Source organism: Lissotriton helveticus, chromosome 4_1 (assembly GCF_964261635.1).
Source record: "Lissotriton helveticus chromosome 4_1, aLisHel1.1, whole genome shotgun sequence".
In the NCBI taxonomy this organism is placed as follows: domain Eukaryota; kingdom Metazoa; phylum Chordata; class Amphibia; order Caudata; family Salamandridae; genus Lissotriton; species Lissotriton helveticus.
The window spans coordinates 783,290,479-783,307,662 of record NC_136063.1 but is presented as its reverse complement, the minus strand read 5'-3'; the positions used below and the strand labels follow the sequence as shown (position 1 = coordinate 783,307,662).

At 43.6% G+C, this 17,184-nt stretch overlaps 1 protein-coding gene across 2 annotated transcripts in view; it reads left to right on the top strand.

Annotated features, from left to right (window-relative positions):
• The window catches only part of TTC39C (tetratricopeptide repeat domain 39C), a 497,992-nt gene that overhangs the window by 345,270 nt on the left and 135,538 nt on the right, over nucleotides 1-17,184 (top strand). Inside the window, exons 9-10 of one of the 2 annotated variants that reach the window (XR_013610544.1) lie at nucleotides 8,025-9,170; nucleotides 9,628-10,334. Coding sequence is in view for 1 of the 2 variants with exons in the window: in XM_078687417.1 (XP_078543543.1) it covers nucleotides 8,025-8,134 (110 nt within the window). In the remaining variant the exon portion in view is untranslated. Of the gene's footprint in view, nucleotides 1-8,024; nucleotides 9,171-9,627; nucleotides 10,335-17,184 lie in introns of those variants that run through there. The other variant, XM_078687417.1, reaches the window with a different exon arrangement.

Genomic DNA, 17,184 nt, shown 5'->3' with positions numbered 1-17,184 from the left:
TCACAGCCCAGGACACAAAAGGAAGTACGTGCCTTTATTGGCCTCACTTCTTACTGTAGGCAATGGATTCCCCAGTATGCATATCTAGCAAACCGCTCATACAGTTAACTACACAGAAGGCAGCCATTTTGATATAAAGTATAATATAAAGCTCACACCAAAGTTACAGACACCATTTCCCAGGGTAATGACCTGGCAGACCGAACAGCTCAGACAGCCCAGACACCAACAGACACGACAAGGACAGAGGTACCATTACTGACATAATGTATGACAGTCAGGGATCCCACTCAAGATGTACTCGACATACAGACACATGCCACAACAGATGAGATAAAGAAATGGACTGAACAAGGAGGGGTCCAGACTGACCAAGGTTGGATGACTAAGGGAAAAAGCACATGGTTTCAGATTCTATGGTACAAGTAATCATAAGCACAGCACATAGTCCCGCACACTTAGGAGAGAAGGCAATGATAGACAGCTTACAGAATATTTGGTTTAACAAGCACCTACGTGCAGCAGTGAAACTGAAAGTGCGAACATGTATGATCTGTGAACATGTATGATCTGTTGCCAGTTCAATCCAGGTAAAGGCATTCCGGTGGAACAAGGCGGATTTCATCCTCCTGACCACCCTTTTGAAGTTCTCCAGATGGATTATATCCAAATGGACAGATGTAGAGGTTTAACAAGTATGTCCTAGTAGTTGTGTGTGCACTGTCTAGATGGACAGAAGCATATCCAGTTCCAGATTATACTGCTGTTACAACAGCCAGGCAATTAGTGCACGAGTTCTTCCCCAGATATTGCCCCGTGTCATCTATTCTGATAACAGTCAGCCATTTTCTTCTGAATTAATGAAACAAGTGTCACTTCTGTTAGGATAGAAGTTCCATTGTGTACGACACCCAGAAGCAGCAGGCCTTGTAGAAAGACATAATCAGACAATTAAGACAAAAGTTGCTGAGATCTGTACAGAAAAAGGCGTGGATTGGATGGTGGCCTTGCCGGTTGCCCTCTTTTACATGCGTATGGTAGCTCATTCCAGAACAGGCCTATCTCCTTATGAACTATATTTTATTTACCACATAATTATGTGGTGATATATGTGAGGTACGCCTATGCCAAAGAAAATAACTGATGTTGACAGTAACATGCTGACAGATTACCTGGCTTCCTTGATTTCTGCACTACTCTCTTGTTGTTCACAGGTTGCTGCTGCCTTCCCTGACAACACCCAGGTCAAGGAACATGCCATAGCACCAGAGGATTCTATACTTGTGTCCGGATTTTTGATCGTTCAAGTCCCCTTGAGCCACGTTGGAAGACGCCAAAGTTGGTGGAAGGACGTAAAGGCCGAACTCACCTTCATCACTATTTGGAACTTTGGAACTTTTAATAAAGAACACTGACCTTTGCTAGAAAATACCCCTCAGCAAGAGTATAGGTCTAGATTAAGAACTAGCAAGTCAGACGTAGTTTAATTGTTTAAGCCCACCCGGTGGTGAATCGGTTAGACTCGATTCTGACATGTATAAGATCACATATGAGAATAGCAAGAAGAGAGATAAGAAGGAAAAGTACTGCAAGATATTACGCAGTAGGTGTATAGTTACTTTGATCATCCTTTTTATTCTGTGCATTGTTATAATTGGTGTTAGTTTATTGCTACATGTTTTCTTTCCCATTTCCTCACATATACACTCTTCCAGTAACAGTACCATAGAGCATACATTTAGTGACCTGCCTCCCCATGAATTGTCATATCGACTTGCACTACGTAACAATACATTTATTCGAATGTTACACCATTCTCATCAGACCAGCAATGCGACCGATTGCTGGGTATGTGGCCAAATGCCACCTTATCAAGAGACGAAGGGAGTCTTGCCCTTCTACCCTTTACCGTTCTCACACAATGGTTCGTGTGGAGCATGGTTTGCTCTAATGACCTCAATAGATAGAAGGTACATAGCTTATCCAGGTGGCTGGATATATGGAAACCTGAATAAAGTAATGAATGAAGCATGCTTTCCAGACAAAGACGGATTCCCCCAAAGAAAGGGAACCGATTTAGAGAATGAAGAGTACGAACAGGGAAATGCATCTGTTAATTTTATAATGTTAAACGTTCAGCCCAAGCAAAACACAGGTCCACCGTTTATTTCAGTCCTGCCAGCAAAAGGTGATTTATGTGTTAGTAAGAAAGGCTCAGTACATATGGGACACAGCAAGTGTAACACTGTAGTAGAGTTTGATGATAACGGACTTTCATCTTTCAAAACATCACGCCATACCTATTTCATTTGCGGTCAGACAGCCTATGTACATCTGCCCTTAGACTGGGGGGGGACTTGTTATATAGCATTCTTATTGCCACCCGTTTTTCTAGCCCCATCAAATTATCATAGAGATTCACGACTAGAACATGTTAGACAAAAGAGAGAGACAGATTCCGCAGGGATCGATCAGACTGAAACAGCTTGGGAGCAATATACAGATTTCAACAGAGGATTCTTTTTCTTCATAGGTCCCGTCCAAAACAGTAAACTGATACGCAGGTTAACAAGGACTCTTGAAACAGTTGTAAATATAACTGCATCTGCCCTGGCGAACTTGACCCAGGAACAGTCTGCTATTAGACTTGTCGTTATTCAAAACCGCCTCGTTCTAGACGTCATCTTGGCGGATAGGGGAGGAGCTTGTAGAGTCATCCGATCTAGTTGTTGCATTTTCATCCCAGATAATGCACCATCTGTGTACGAAGCAATAACAAGGCTCCACAAAATTGCTAATGTCATACATCAAGACCCAGGCACATGGACTTGGTCCAGTTGGTTCTGGGGTGTAATATCTGCGTGGGGATGGAAAGTTATGTCCTTCCTAGGAATGGCCCTACTTATGGTATTTGGTTGCTGTCTCTGTCTGCAGTGCGGCCCGGCGATTTGCGGCCTGTGTGCCACTGCCTGTGTTCCCCATCCACGTAAACAAAGAGTTAAAGATGAACAAATGATTCTGTATGATGAACTATACGGTCTCATGAATATAGATGTATCCTAAAGGGTTATGTAGGGGACAAGGAGGGAATGAGGAAAATGATATTTTGCCTGACCCAATATGTCCACTACATATACCCTATGTTACATGTGTGTGCATGTCATCCATGCATATTCCCTGTAGTGGCCTGAATCACTAGGCCCCTGCAATCATGTCCTGCATTAGAAATGCCAGTCATCAAAGTCTCCCAAACGTTAAGGTAGCATAAGGCCCATGTATTTGCAGTTCATGACTCCTGACACACTGAAGCTGCAGTTACGTCCCTCTGACCTCGCATACTTCTAGCTCAGCCGAGAGAAGCCCAGCAAGAGGCCTGCCAAGACAGTATTATGAATAACAGTTATCTGAGGAAAAGTAAACAGAACCCGTCCGAGGGAGATAGGGCCTAGCCATTCTGTCTCCAATTAAGTATATTACAGTGCTTGCACCCATAGAAAGCTCATGCAACGAATAAATATGCCCTCTCTGTCTTTTAGTGACGAACAACCTTTGCTTCTTTTGCTTGCTGACTCTAGATATCAGTTGTACTAGATGTGCTGGTCGCCTTGACATAAGAGATCTCTCTGCTAGGTTGAAAGTCAGCCTCCTCCCAGTTACACGTCAATTGCACATCATGCTCAAATTGCACAATTAGGACACAGTTCGAGCTGGTCATGCAAACTCCTCCTCTGTGTACCACCCACCTATGACACCTACCTATCACCTACCTATGACTCATCAAAGTACACACCCTCATGTACACCCACATGTTCTTATCTCATTTTCTTTCATGCTCTGCTCAGCCTATGTACAAGAAATGTATATATACTATGTTCAGTAAATAATTGTTAGAAGACTCTTCCTGAACCTCAGAGGTGATGGAACATATTCTCCCTTTGACTCGAGTTATTGGAATAAAGCCCATTTTAACTCAGATACCACGGACTCTGCTTCTCACTTGATGCATGATACTTTGTTAATGCCTAGAAATTCTGCCAGGGTAATAATTTATTTACCACACTTCAATAAACGTGTATGTTTTTGGATATTCTTGAACTTAGATGTTTCGGTTACCAAACCTTTATAGGAAGTACCTTCGTCTTCCTTGGAGCAATGTCCAGATTAAGGGTTGTATTTAATGGATAGTGGTCACTGCCCTCTATTTGTAGAACCTCAAATTTCCTAATTAATTGAAGGCCCACGCTTGCACAAAAACATAATCTATTGGGCAATTGATTGCCATACTAGAAGGTTTTCCTTGCTGGGGTGGCTTCAAACACACAGCCGTTAAGATTTACCAACCCATTTGATGTAAGAAAATCTAACAAGGCTACTTCCCATCCTTTAGCTTTGTTTACTGAAAAGTAGGCACGCTGTATATTAAAATCGGACAGTAATTTTTTGTACCTTTGGTCCACCATCTCTGGAACCAATTTGTGATTAAAATCCCCCATTAGGACTAACAAGTATTGTGGGTAGAGTGGGCCTTTATTGGCCACATCTTCTTTGAACAGTTTCATATTTTCATTATAATTAAGGTGACCTCTTGCATTTAAATAAACATTGAAAATGATGAAAAATTGTACACCACAGGCAAGGGCCCATTTGCAATGTGTCTTATTCTCCTATACCCTAGAGGCAATTTTGGTAGATATCATTGTTATCATCGCCCGAAGGACGCCCTGCTGCATTATTTAATGCCTTCTGGTGGATTTTCAAGAACCCATCTATCTGCAGGAGTTCCTTGTACAGCCATGTCTCCAAGAAACACAAGATTGAATACTGATCTGTTTTTACCCTGAAAATCTGCTGCTTCAATATGTTATTAAGCTCACGTGTATTCCAGGAGAGCGAGGAGATGCTGTGCATTGGTTTCCATCCCAAGTCTATATTTGTTAGATTATCCTATCCTTCACCCATGTCCTCATCCCAACCCAGGCAGTCATACTTGATCAAAGGGTATATGCCTATTCCCTTCCACTTGGGGCAGAGTGATTTGAAGTCTACCTTCTCTACTTTCCATTGTGTGTCTGGGCCTAAAATGGTCTCTGTGTGCATCCCAACTTACTTGATTTAGCTGGAGGCCACCTACTTGATTTAGCTGGAGGCTACGTTGGCATTGTAAGAAGTCCAATCTTAGGGAATCGCACGTTTCTAACTCCGTCTCTTTATATATTTTTAATACTTGATATTTTAATTTGTTCTGAGCCTTGAGAAGGACATCTCTGACCAGCACCCAGTATAGCAGGATTTTGTTACATCCTTGCCATCTTTATTTTCCAGAAAGCCAACTTGCTTCATGCCAGTAGAGGCTATTGAGTGATGGCTTGGGCAGGAGAATATCTCAAGTAAACAAGACCTATTTAGAGGATTTAACTTCCTACATCCTTTCTTCTGCTTGTTTTCTAGGGCTGGTATTAGGAATACCCATTAACCCTCATTATTCAAGTCACCGGCTGTGATGCGTTCCTTAAAAGGGCTTTCAAATATCTTTACCCTAATCTCTATATTGTGCCTTGGTGAGACCTTAACTGTCCTGATGTGTGCTACTTTCGAGCCTCTCCACTTCTGCACCGTGAGGCTCTTGACCTTGAAGACAGTGTTTGTTATTTTTCTCATTGCCATCACTACTGCAGATTGCATCAGTGGGCTGCAGGCCTTGTCAGTTCAGCTTCTCTGTACTACCTTTTTCCCTAACAAGCTGATGCTTAGCACCCATGCCTTTCTTCAAAAAGTAATATCACCTTTCCACCCAGGGCAGTCCATCATGCTTCTTGCTTTCTTTTCTACACTATATTCATCTATAGAGGCTGCACTGTTTGGACCCACAGCTTTCCCTTACCTTCTGTATTGATTGGTCTAAGTAGTACTCTGTTGTCAGTCAAAAAACAACTTTATTTGGTTTATCATAACCATAAAGCATGAAGTACAGGAAAAATATATATGTATAAATAGCACCACATAAAAACGTCATATTTCAGTAAAACTTCTAAAAACATTACCAAATCTAAAAATCCCAAAGCGGGAACCCACGTACATTTACTCCATATCTGCTTTTGATAACAGGTTTTCCACTTTAATCATAAATTTTACACCACGACAAATTAAAATATTGGACATGCCACTCATCCAGCTTATTACCGCCTGCCTGCAGGTACGAATTTGTAAGGCCTTGAAGTGTGCCAGTCTAAGTAGTACTCTGTTAATGTTGAATTATTTTTCAGTTTAACTGGTGCAAAGAAAGGACAAGTGGTCCAGAATTAGACATTATTGTAATGGATTGTTCTCTGGCTCAGGCTGTGTTATACCTTGGCCAGAAAGGATCCCTGAGGTCCATAGGGCTCATTCCACCATATTGTAGGTTGCCGTGGGGTTTGGTTTTGGCTATCTCACTGACATCCACATGGGTATTTGCCCCTACTTTTACCAAGCTTACTGCATTGATTCTCAAGCTTACAGAGAGGATACTTTTTCCCATTGAGTCCTGCAAGACTTGTTGTAAATCCACTCCTCAGACCCATCTCCTTGGAGGGGCATTGCTTTGGAAATGGTTCACAAAGTAAGGAATCTGTGGTTAGAAGTATCCACCGAAGCATAAGTTACTTACCGTTGTTAATGTTCTTTCTGGTAGCTACTAGCTACACTATCTAACCATAGATTCCTTACAGTGTCCCTGCATCTCTGTACTGCACTGCCATCTTCCCATTCTCTGAGTAGGTTATAGACTTCGAAAACGGTCCAAAGCTAGCTTTTTGCACACTGTCATTTTTTGTAAATCAGTCACTTTTGTCCAGCAGCGGAGAGCAGACGAGGTTAGGAAAACAAAACTGATTCCATTGTGACCAACACTTCCCGATGCAGTGTGAGGTCGTTGCAGAGTTCAGTGGTGACACCTGCTGGTGTGCAGAAGCAATTGCTAGGAAAAGATCCGGATCCAGTTTGTTGCCGGGGGGACTAAAAGAATTGCATTAACTGCAGTCACCTATATGCACAGAAAAATATTGCATAGTGAATACTTTTGATAAAGGTGTAGTATTTTCGTTGTATCATTAAAAAAAGCATATGTGCACAAATGTCTTTAAATTCAAAAAAAAGCCTTCAATCGAACGTTATCTTGACATCACAATAAAATAAATAAACTTGCTATTATGAATAGTGACTAGCACATGGTCGAGTAGGACATCCAAGCCACATGCACTTAGTAAACAAAGCAGCCTCAAATCGTAACTTCTATCTCAGAAAAGTAAATACATCAAACAATGAATGTGTCCTCCTTCAGGTAACGCAACTGGTGCTTGTGTAAAGCGCTCTGATACCCGATACCTCCGGGTCAAGTGCGCTCTCTATATAAAACTCCGTAAAAAAATGGACTACTTGATTCCCCATCACAAATCTGAATGATAACACAATTGTACATCCTCAAAATATGGTGCATTTGATGGATAATCTAGCAATGAAAAGCATAACAAATACATAAAGATAATGGCTGAAAGAGGGCAGGCCAAGACTCACTGGTTCTCAGTACTACTGCTTATAAATGTTTTAACAGAATTGAGACTACAGGACATTTTGGATATCTAAAGCTATCTGTGGCGACCCCTACCGGTGGTTCTCCGTCAGAGCATGTTTGCTGAGAGTTTTTGCAGATACCTCTTTACGTTTGCCATCGACATATCAAGGTTTATAGCTGCAGTATCTCCCTGAAAGGCCGATCAGAACCTTTAAATCCAGAATAAAATTAGTTCCAAATGTATGTATATATCCAAACATAGAAAGCACGTTTCTGTAAACAGTATTAGAGTGGACATGCATCATTTGACCACATCTGAAGGCCGATTTTCCCATTCACGTCAGCAGCGAGTAACCTTGTATGTGGGTCATAGAAAGGCGTTAGTGATAACATACCTAGATTATGAATTTGCATCTCTTGAAACACATAGCTATTATAAATGGATCACGAGTTTCATCTTATCCTTATTTTACAGTGTGCCGAGGAGCTACTGGTGACGTCATTGAGGCTCAGCTTGTGTTTAAGGAAGTCCACACGCTATTTAAAAGAAAAAACAACCAGATAGAGCAGTTCTCAGTGAAAAAGGTTTGTATTATTTTTGCTTTCAATGCATATTTATGTCGGTATCTGTATTTTGTATATACAATTTCACAAACTTATTTTTACCCACTGTCGAGGAGGTGGGGAAAACTCTTCTGGAATGTGTTAACTAGGTGATAACACAAGTCAGCTGCCACGTAACATCAGTTTCTCCTCTCGCTATCCAAAATAGAATATTTTTGAGCAGATGTTTGTTCTTGTCAAACATGTATTCATTTAAAACTTTTTTTTCTCTTTTTTTTAATAACCTGTTCTGAAGTATTTTTAATCCTCTTTTTTAAATCACAATATTGGTTATTGGGTCTGCCTTGGAAGCACAGATGGCTGCAATACCCATTGCTCTCCATACACAGTAAGTAGGTTTTTGGTCACCTATTTAGCCAATTGCTTTTTTGGGTCAGCTTTGAATCTTTGGCCTTATTTAGAGTTTGTTGGATGCGGGGCACCCATCAATAAACCGAGGATGCCTTGCCCACCAAACATGCGGTTCCTACGCACCATTTTGAGGTTGGAGAAATTCAGCATTTTCGAAGTATGCGCCTTACCTCGGTTTGTTGTCTGAAACCATTGACTGGAAATTCCACCCACCACAAGGAGACCTTGGGAAGGTAAGATCCTTCTAGCATAGCTACCCCCACTTTTTGCTTGGTGTCAGTGTTTTTTTGACTTAATTTGCTGAGATCCTGCCAATCAGGACCCTAGCACCTGTGCTTTCTCCCCTAAATTGGTTCTGGTAAGTACTTTGGTACCTCTACAATTGGCTACTGATGTACCCTTATAAGTCCCTAGTATATGCTACTGAGGTACCGAAGGCATATGCACACCAGGGGTCTCCCATGGGGTGAAGCATGTATTGTGTCACTCATGGGAGTCCACTTAAAGTGTGATTTCAGTCATACCATTGCAGCCTGTGTGAAATTGTGCTTGCACCTCCAACGACAGATATGACAGATATAAGTTTCCTTATATCTGAGGTTACTACACTTCAAACCTTCAAATTGGCAGGTTCTTCAGTTCTGAAGTTCAGTCCTCCCGTCCTCTTCTGGACAGCCTTCATTGGCTGCCTGTTCGGCAGCGGGTTAAATACAAAATCTGCTGTACCATACACAAATGCCTTTTTGGGGCAGGCCCCAAGTATTTAATAGATAAGTTCATCCATTATAGTCCTGGACGTTCCTTGCGTTCAAGTAACCAGCAACTGCTTCAGGTCCCTAGGATTAAGAGGGTAAGACAGGGAGGGCGTGCCCTCTCCTATAAAGGTCCTATTCTTTGAAATTCACTTCCATTTGCCCTAAAGACTAACTCAAATCTCCAATCCTTCAGGAAGCTCCTTAAAACCCATCTTTATTCGACCTCATAATCTGCTGGTAGTTTAATTATTCAGTTATCAGTCTAACACTTGTACCAATGCTCAAGCGCGGAGATACCCCTTTGGGGGTGGAATCCTGCGCATATAAGAAAATAAATAAATAAATGAGGGCAGGGTGCTTGGTTACAAGTGTGAGGGTACCCCTGCATGAGCAGGACACCCCTTACAAACCCCAGAGTCGACTCGCCAAGCTTTGTAAGTGTGGTTAGCCATTTTAAGGTACATAGTGGACATCAGTCATTACACAATGTCTAACTTTAGAATGGCTGCAACGAGCCTGGTCATATTTGGTATCAAACATGTTGGAATCATATCCCAACACAGATTCCGTTGTTAGAAGTATGATCCCATGTACTGGGTGGCTCCTTAGGGGACCCCCTTGTACTCCCGGTAACAGCCTTTCAGGGTCTGCCATTTAGCTAGTGCTGCTGCTGACCACAGACACGATTCTGCCATCCTGCTGCTGAACTGAGCTCGAGCGGTGGAAAGTAGAACAATAGGTTTCCTGTCTCATGGAGATGTGATCACCTCCCAGACTAGACATAGTGTATTGAACTGGGGTGGGGGCACTTTGCAGCGCCACCAGACTGCTTTGAAGGGCACATTTAGTGCCCTTCTTGCATACTCCGGTTTGAGCCAGTTCAGGAACCCTTGGTTCCTACTCTGGTGTGTAACTGGACAAAGGCCAGAGGAGTATCCTCCCCTCTGTCCAGCCCCCCTCTGGGAGGGACCCAGAGTCGTTCCAACCCTTTCCCTAGGGTACCCAAGGGCTTCCCTCAGGGTGGGTCCTTAGATTTGTCATTGAGCGAGACTCACCTCTGAAAACAAGACACTCTCGACCGTCTGGAAACTTAGACTTCATTGGGTTTCAACTGGAACCGAGACTGCATTAGGGAAGATTCCTGCTGCTCTTGGTCTCGTTGTTCAAGTCTTCTGCGTCATCTGTGGTTCATCCAGGTTCTCCAGAAGACCTGTGGGCATCAAGGACATCCGAAGTAATCTCCCTTGGAGTGAAGGAGTCTCCCCTACATTCACAGGCACTGCAACGAAGCAGACCGGTCTGCTGCTCCTGTCATCCTATGGACTTCCCGAGACCCAGCAACACAGGCGGTGGTTCTGCAGTTCCCTAGAGGCTTGACCTGTCTTCTCAGCAACTTTGATGACAGTATCCCTCGACACGCTACTGGGACCAAACCCCTGTGCACTGTGTCGACCTGCGATTGACAAGGCTTGTTGGCTATGCACTCCAGAGATCTTCGGGCTACAAAAAGCTCCAGTCTCCAGCACTTCATCCCTCGAAGATCAGCGTCTTCACTGCATCCTCTTCACCATGAGCCTCCATTTATGGTGAGCTGCTTGAGGTCCTCTTGCGACTCCTGTGCCTTCGGCCTGTGGGTCCTCTTGAGTTTCGTCCTTTGCTTCAGTGGGCTCCCCTGCTTGCTCGGGCCTGATCTGACTCTCTTGCAATTGGTGATTTCACTGGACCTTGCTGGTCCCAACGTCAGCATCTTTTCCCTTCCCACACCAGTTGCGGCTACCAAGGCTTGCTGGTGTTCCCTCTGGACATCAACCACCTAGACACCATCATCCAATGTGGGACAGCTGGTGCACAGCTCCTTGTCTTCCTCAGCATCGCCTGGTCCGCACAGCTGCAGCGACAATGTCACCGTCCTCTTTGCTGACACTCCTGACATCGGTAGGCATTGTGCTTCTGTGCCTCCTGGTCCCCTCCAAGTGGCATAGACTCTGTCCCCTCTGCTTGCAGGTTCTCCTCTTCAAGAATCCACCCTTGGATTCCACTGGACTCCTTAACAGACCTCTACAGAGGCATCTTCCACCCAGCTTCCCTGGTGTAGGTAACTTAGTTCCAGGGGCATCCATGGATGGGGTGGATCTCCAACCTTTCATCTTCCAAAGGGTTTCTTCTGGGTCCTTTGGGGAGGGTCCTTCTTCTTTAAACTTCAACTGTGACTTCTTCATTGGGAATGCAGCTGTGTTTCCCCTCTGCACACAGCCTCCATGGGGTTCCTGGGTACTTACCTTGGGTGGTTTCTTCTGTCCCCAGCTCCTCTGAGTCTTCTGCTACAAGTCCCGTTCTCCTTTTGCAGTTTGCATTCCACTTTCTAGGTATATGGTTGGAGATCAGTATATATTTGTGCTCATACCTAATTACTTTGAAGTATTATTTTGTGCTCTTTGATATCTCCAGGTAGGAGTAGGAGATATACCAATGTTATATTTATAAAACACTGTCTGGTTAATTTTCATCTAATCTACACTATACTAAATGTGGTAAAACAAGCTGCTTTACACTCCTTGAAGTTAAGCCTGAACGCTGCTCTCCACAGCTACCACTTTGGCATCTTTTTATGGTTATCAAAGACCACTAAAATCACCATAAGGGTTGCCCAAATTAGTTCAAGGTGCACCACTCCTGAGAGAGTGCACCATATACTAAGCCAGCCTCCTACAGCGACACATGGCGGTCTTGGGCATGGAAATGAGTTCATGACCACAATGTGCAGGGAGAACACTCCCTGTGAATTACAACCATTTTATTTGTTCTTCAATAATAAACTTCTGTTTTCAGAGTTTGAAACTGAAAAACAAAAAAAAATGTCAAGCAGGCAATACAAATGTTTCATCCACTCGGCTGTGTCAATGGTTTATTTGGCAGGCACAATAATAGATGCAGGAGAGGGTACTGTATAAACTGGTCAGACTCCGCATGTGTGCGTTGCTGGTAACTTCCTTTATGTTATGCTCCCTGACCCTGCTCCAGGGGTCATAGTGTGCTCACATGTGCAACTCGCTGCCGCCCACTGAAATGACTCACAAGGAGAGACACAACAGCAATTAAAGTTGTTCATCCAGGGCGCCACATCATATCACAGAGAAATGATAACTATAGTTAAGCAAACATTATTTTTATGAAAATACAGGATGAAAGATCAGGAAAACAGCTCAAAGACTGTACAAGCAATACAACAATTGGCTTCCACTCTGGATGCAAAGTTCCAGAAGGCCCCTTTTCCTTAACCATCGCCCATGCCCTTAACCAGCCATGGGCATCCAGGAGATTATTGGCAAGCATACCTTAGTAGCAACTTTCCCTCCATCACACAGAGGGATGTGCAGTATCCGCAGTTTCATGCCAACACATACACCAGAGGAACTCTGTCCCTTCCGGCATACCTGTTACCAGGTAAATACCCCAAAACGTTCAACTCCAGGCATCCAGGGGTAGGGCAGAAAACCCCAGGACCACCAGCAGGTGAGTCCCCCCTTCCTGCCTGCCCCAGTGCCCACACAAATCAACACCCCTTCAAGGGGTAGGATCAGTAAATCAATCCCAACATTTTGGGTAAGCCCTTTTTCTGCTGCTAGAAATTTTGCAACAGGGCGAAGAGGCTACTTTTGAACTTACCCGCACGCCACTGCAGGTACCACCACAGGAGGGCTCCGGTAACGAACCCTAAGTTAGTATGACTACCGAATGGAGAGCTTGTGCCCCCATATGACAAATGCACACCAACACCAAGTAACAACCCTCTATCCCCAAAACCACACTCCTTGGGTGCTTCAAAGTATATATCTGCCAAGCCTATCCCCACTGGGTACGTGCCTGCTGGCTGACTACACCAGCACCTTAAAAACTGTAGCCCATACCAGAACCTTAATGTGTACTGCCCTGGATGCATGGATTGATTCAATCTGGCCCTGTCATTAGTCCACCAAATCTGAGTCCCCCCCCCCCCCACTACAAGGCTAACGTGCCCTCGCTTAACCAGCTTCGTCCAGGGATGGATGTTCTCTTCCGTGCCCTTTTGGCATCTGCATCACCTCCTTGGAATCCCTCTCTAATGGACATACCCCAACACTGGCAAATTGGTCTGTCTTCTTGAACCCGAGGCCATCCTTTGCCTGATGGTAAAATAAACAGCTGGGCGATGCATTGAAAAATTCATTCCGCCCCTGAGAAATGAACCATTTGGCCAAACTGACCCCAGTATGAACTCCAACCTATCTGAGTTTTCATCCCCAAGGGTTGGCTCGCCACCTACTTGTAGTGCCTCATTAAGTCCCTGGCCACCCCCTTTAAGTAAGCTGACAGACATAAATATTTGCACCTCATCTACTAATGGATCCCAGTACTACACCAGGCGCTCCAAGTTCTAGGTTAATAGACTGAAAGTTTGGTACCTCCCATGCTCTCTATACACGAGGATCCTTAGTGATTCCTCCTAGGCACACTCCGTTGCCCCTTTGTACGCCTAAACCAAGCCACTGACCCTATGAGGGAAACTTGATACTGCCATTATCCCAGAGACACTCCGTTGGGCATTTTCTACCTTCATGTTATTGCTGCATACTCGCTCCCTTCCCCTTAGCTAGGCCCACTTCCTCCTAGGGACAATTGTGGGCTAGTATACTTTAAAGGGCGATGAAGCCTCCGCCTCATCATTTTTAGATGAACTCGGCTCAGGCTTAATATTACTGTAGCTGCCTTAGGTGGATGTAATGCATGAAAGAGGAGTATGGTGGCTTCCTAAAGAGTTGCGAAGAACTTTTCTAACTGGACCCATTATCTAACTGAGTGGCCTGCCACTATACTCAGTCAAAAAGACAGGTATTCTTTTAACAGGCATTCATTTAGCCAGTACAACTCTGCAAAGGAGGACGAATGATTCACTTGCCAAATGACCTACCTCACATTTCAAGGAACGTCGAGAACCCTTGTTGCGAGATCTGCTATTCACATTGTGCCAGACACGGGACAAATACAGGACACATTGGTACCAACTTTCCCACATCCCCCCATCCCAGAGGGGTACCACCAAAACTCAAATCCAGGGTACCTCATAACGCACTGTAGTGTAGTTCCTATTATCCCAATAGGCTCAGCGCATTGGAATAATATCTTCAATAGTATAGATCTAGGGCAGAGGTTAACTAGGTCTTCTACTGACGATATTAGACTTAAAGTTTTTGGTTTTGCCAGCTAGCTCAGAGTTCACTAGAAACTTTCTCGAATAGACAAGGAGGAGTTTAACTTCCCTGGATAGACAAGAAGGGATTTAGTTTCTGACAACCATAGAACATGACAACTTTGCTCTCCCCCAATCAAGAGTGTATCTCTAGAGTCGTGTGAAAACAAAAGACAACTTATTTTACTTAGTCAGTACGTGCATTCTTAGTTTCACCAGTTTGTAGAGAAAAGGAAGAGACGGGCGTGTTCAATAAAAGATGTTATTTATTGATCAGTCTCTTTTCTCGTACAAGAGAAATGAATCGATATTATTGCGATACTTATGGTTAAGTAAAGTGCATACAATAAAAGCAGAAGTATAAAATAATACTGCAGAAGCATTGATATGGTTTCTAAGCCATATGATAGTTAAAATTGATAAAATAGATACATACATATATACATTTGACTAATCGTACTCAACTGGTGCTTCTAACCACGCCTACCCCAGTGTACCTGACCTAAGCCTAATACGTGGGCGGGAGTAGATAAGTAGCAGTTTAAGTTAAGTTTGTTTTGCCAAGTGACTGACTCAAGAATTCTCTGCAAGGGGTTGTTCAGTTCTGTACCTGAGATCTAGAATGGTTGAGGGCTGGTATCTCTCGTCTCTGGTCTTGATATTCCAGCTGCCTGCGAGGGCTGCTTGGAAGCGCCGGAGCTGGATTTCTCGGCAGGAGAAAAACAGCTTCTCGTTCTCAGCGCGTCAGGAAGGCGGGGCAGCGCGTGTGGGCTTCGCTCTCTGCTGGGCTCCTCAGCGCGTCTCGCTGCTCCGATTTCGTCACCACCGCGTGTGTTTGCTTAAGGCAATGTCGGTAATATTTATACCTGTAAGGTGTCGAGATTGACGTAAGGATGGACATGGATACGTCAATAAGGATGTCATACGAACGGGCTTGTTCGCACATTCTTTTGCTGAAGTTCTCGGTGAAATCAAAACAATGGCCGCAGGGATTTTCCCAGGTTGTCATAGGTTTGATTTGTTTTGAGAACTCCGTATGCCTTATCAGGGGCTGGAGGAATAGTGCTTGTCTAATTAGATGGCATGCGTTATTACCTAATCAGATAACACGTTTCTGTGCCGTGGTGTGGCTTAATCAGATAACGGTTTTTTGCACCGTGGGTCGGCTGCTAGTTAAGTATTAACCAGAACAGGGCCGGGAATAGGGGAATCGATACAGAACCTATAGGAATACATCACACCCACTCCACGCTGACTATGTCCATATTTATAAGATCTAGGCATAGCAAATACACTAGTAGAGCATGTGTATACCGTGCCACCCCAAAATACATCCATATGCATTTTGAAACATGAAATATACGAAAAGATATATATATATATACATTATATGCACTCAAGCAGTATATTAATGCTAAATATCACGCATATTCATACATCATAACTAATAAAATATGAAAATTACACATGAAATGGCTCTTAAGACAGAAGAAAAAAATGCGAGACCATTTCATCACAAAATAAAATATATTTGAACAGGCTAGAGGGCAGCTAATGATTCTAAAGTTCCTAAAATAGAAATATAGTTCTCTAAGAATAGTTTCTACTTTAAGCAGAAGATAAGTGTCCCGAAAAATTGTAAAATATTTTTGGGGCCGCTGAAAAATAATGTTCCGCTGTCCATAAACTGGAGAAAATTGTTCATGATACTTTATTATCAAAGTTGAAGGCCAAATTCAGGTTGTTGGGAACGCCTTGTGCTAGCTTGTTCAAAAGTCATTATTTCTGCTCTGGTGAGAACATCATATCATTTAGACTCTCGAAAAAGCTGTCAACAGCTTCCTGTGAAAGTTCCATTAACTCGGAAAAAGATGTTACCATGCATTCGTGAGCATGATTGCCTTCATTGATGTTTGGATCAGCATAGCTGACAGAAGGTCGTACCTGATCGATGCTGCTTTCATCTTGAACCTCACTACCCCTTAATCGTAGTGGTGAAGTCTCCACGAATGCCGTCATCAGGATTGGTGGCCGCTGGGCACAGCACAATGCATGAGCCGTGACCGGACCCAACAAAGTTTCTGCATCCATTGGCGCATCCGATTGTAGCGTCAGACAGGTGTCTAACACGCATTCTTCTCCGCATAGCAAGCACCTTAATACAGGTAAAACACAGCTTTGCCACATAGGTCTAAACGAAAGAAACCAAGTCATGTTCAGGTCTCTAAGCCGGGACAGTCCAAGGATTCTAGATATCTGGTCCCGGTATCCAATGGCTAGGATTGTTTCTTCCCTTGTCGCAGGTGTCTTGTCTGTGACACGGTTTGCCATAGTGAAATAGCAGGATCAAAAATAGGATTCCTGCCACTAGTCCCAAAAGGAGAGGAAGTCCACCAAAGACGGAATGGACAAAGTCTGGAAAAATACCCAGAATGGCTTTAAATGGTGTTAGAGCCCCTGAAAACACTGTCTTAAATACATTTGAGACCCCACTGGTATCAGAAATATTTATGATTTCGTTAAGGATTTCTGCGAAATGTATGGGGGAATTAGTTGATAACAATGAATGAATCTCTGCCGTTGTCCTTGCAACTTGGAGATCATACGTTTCTTTTGATGACGTGAGCCTGGTTGGCGTCTGAAGGAGCACAGTTTTCATTCTGCTTAAAGTATCAACT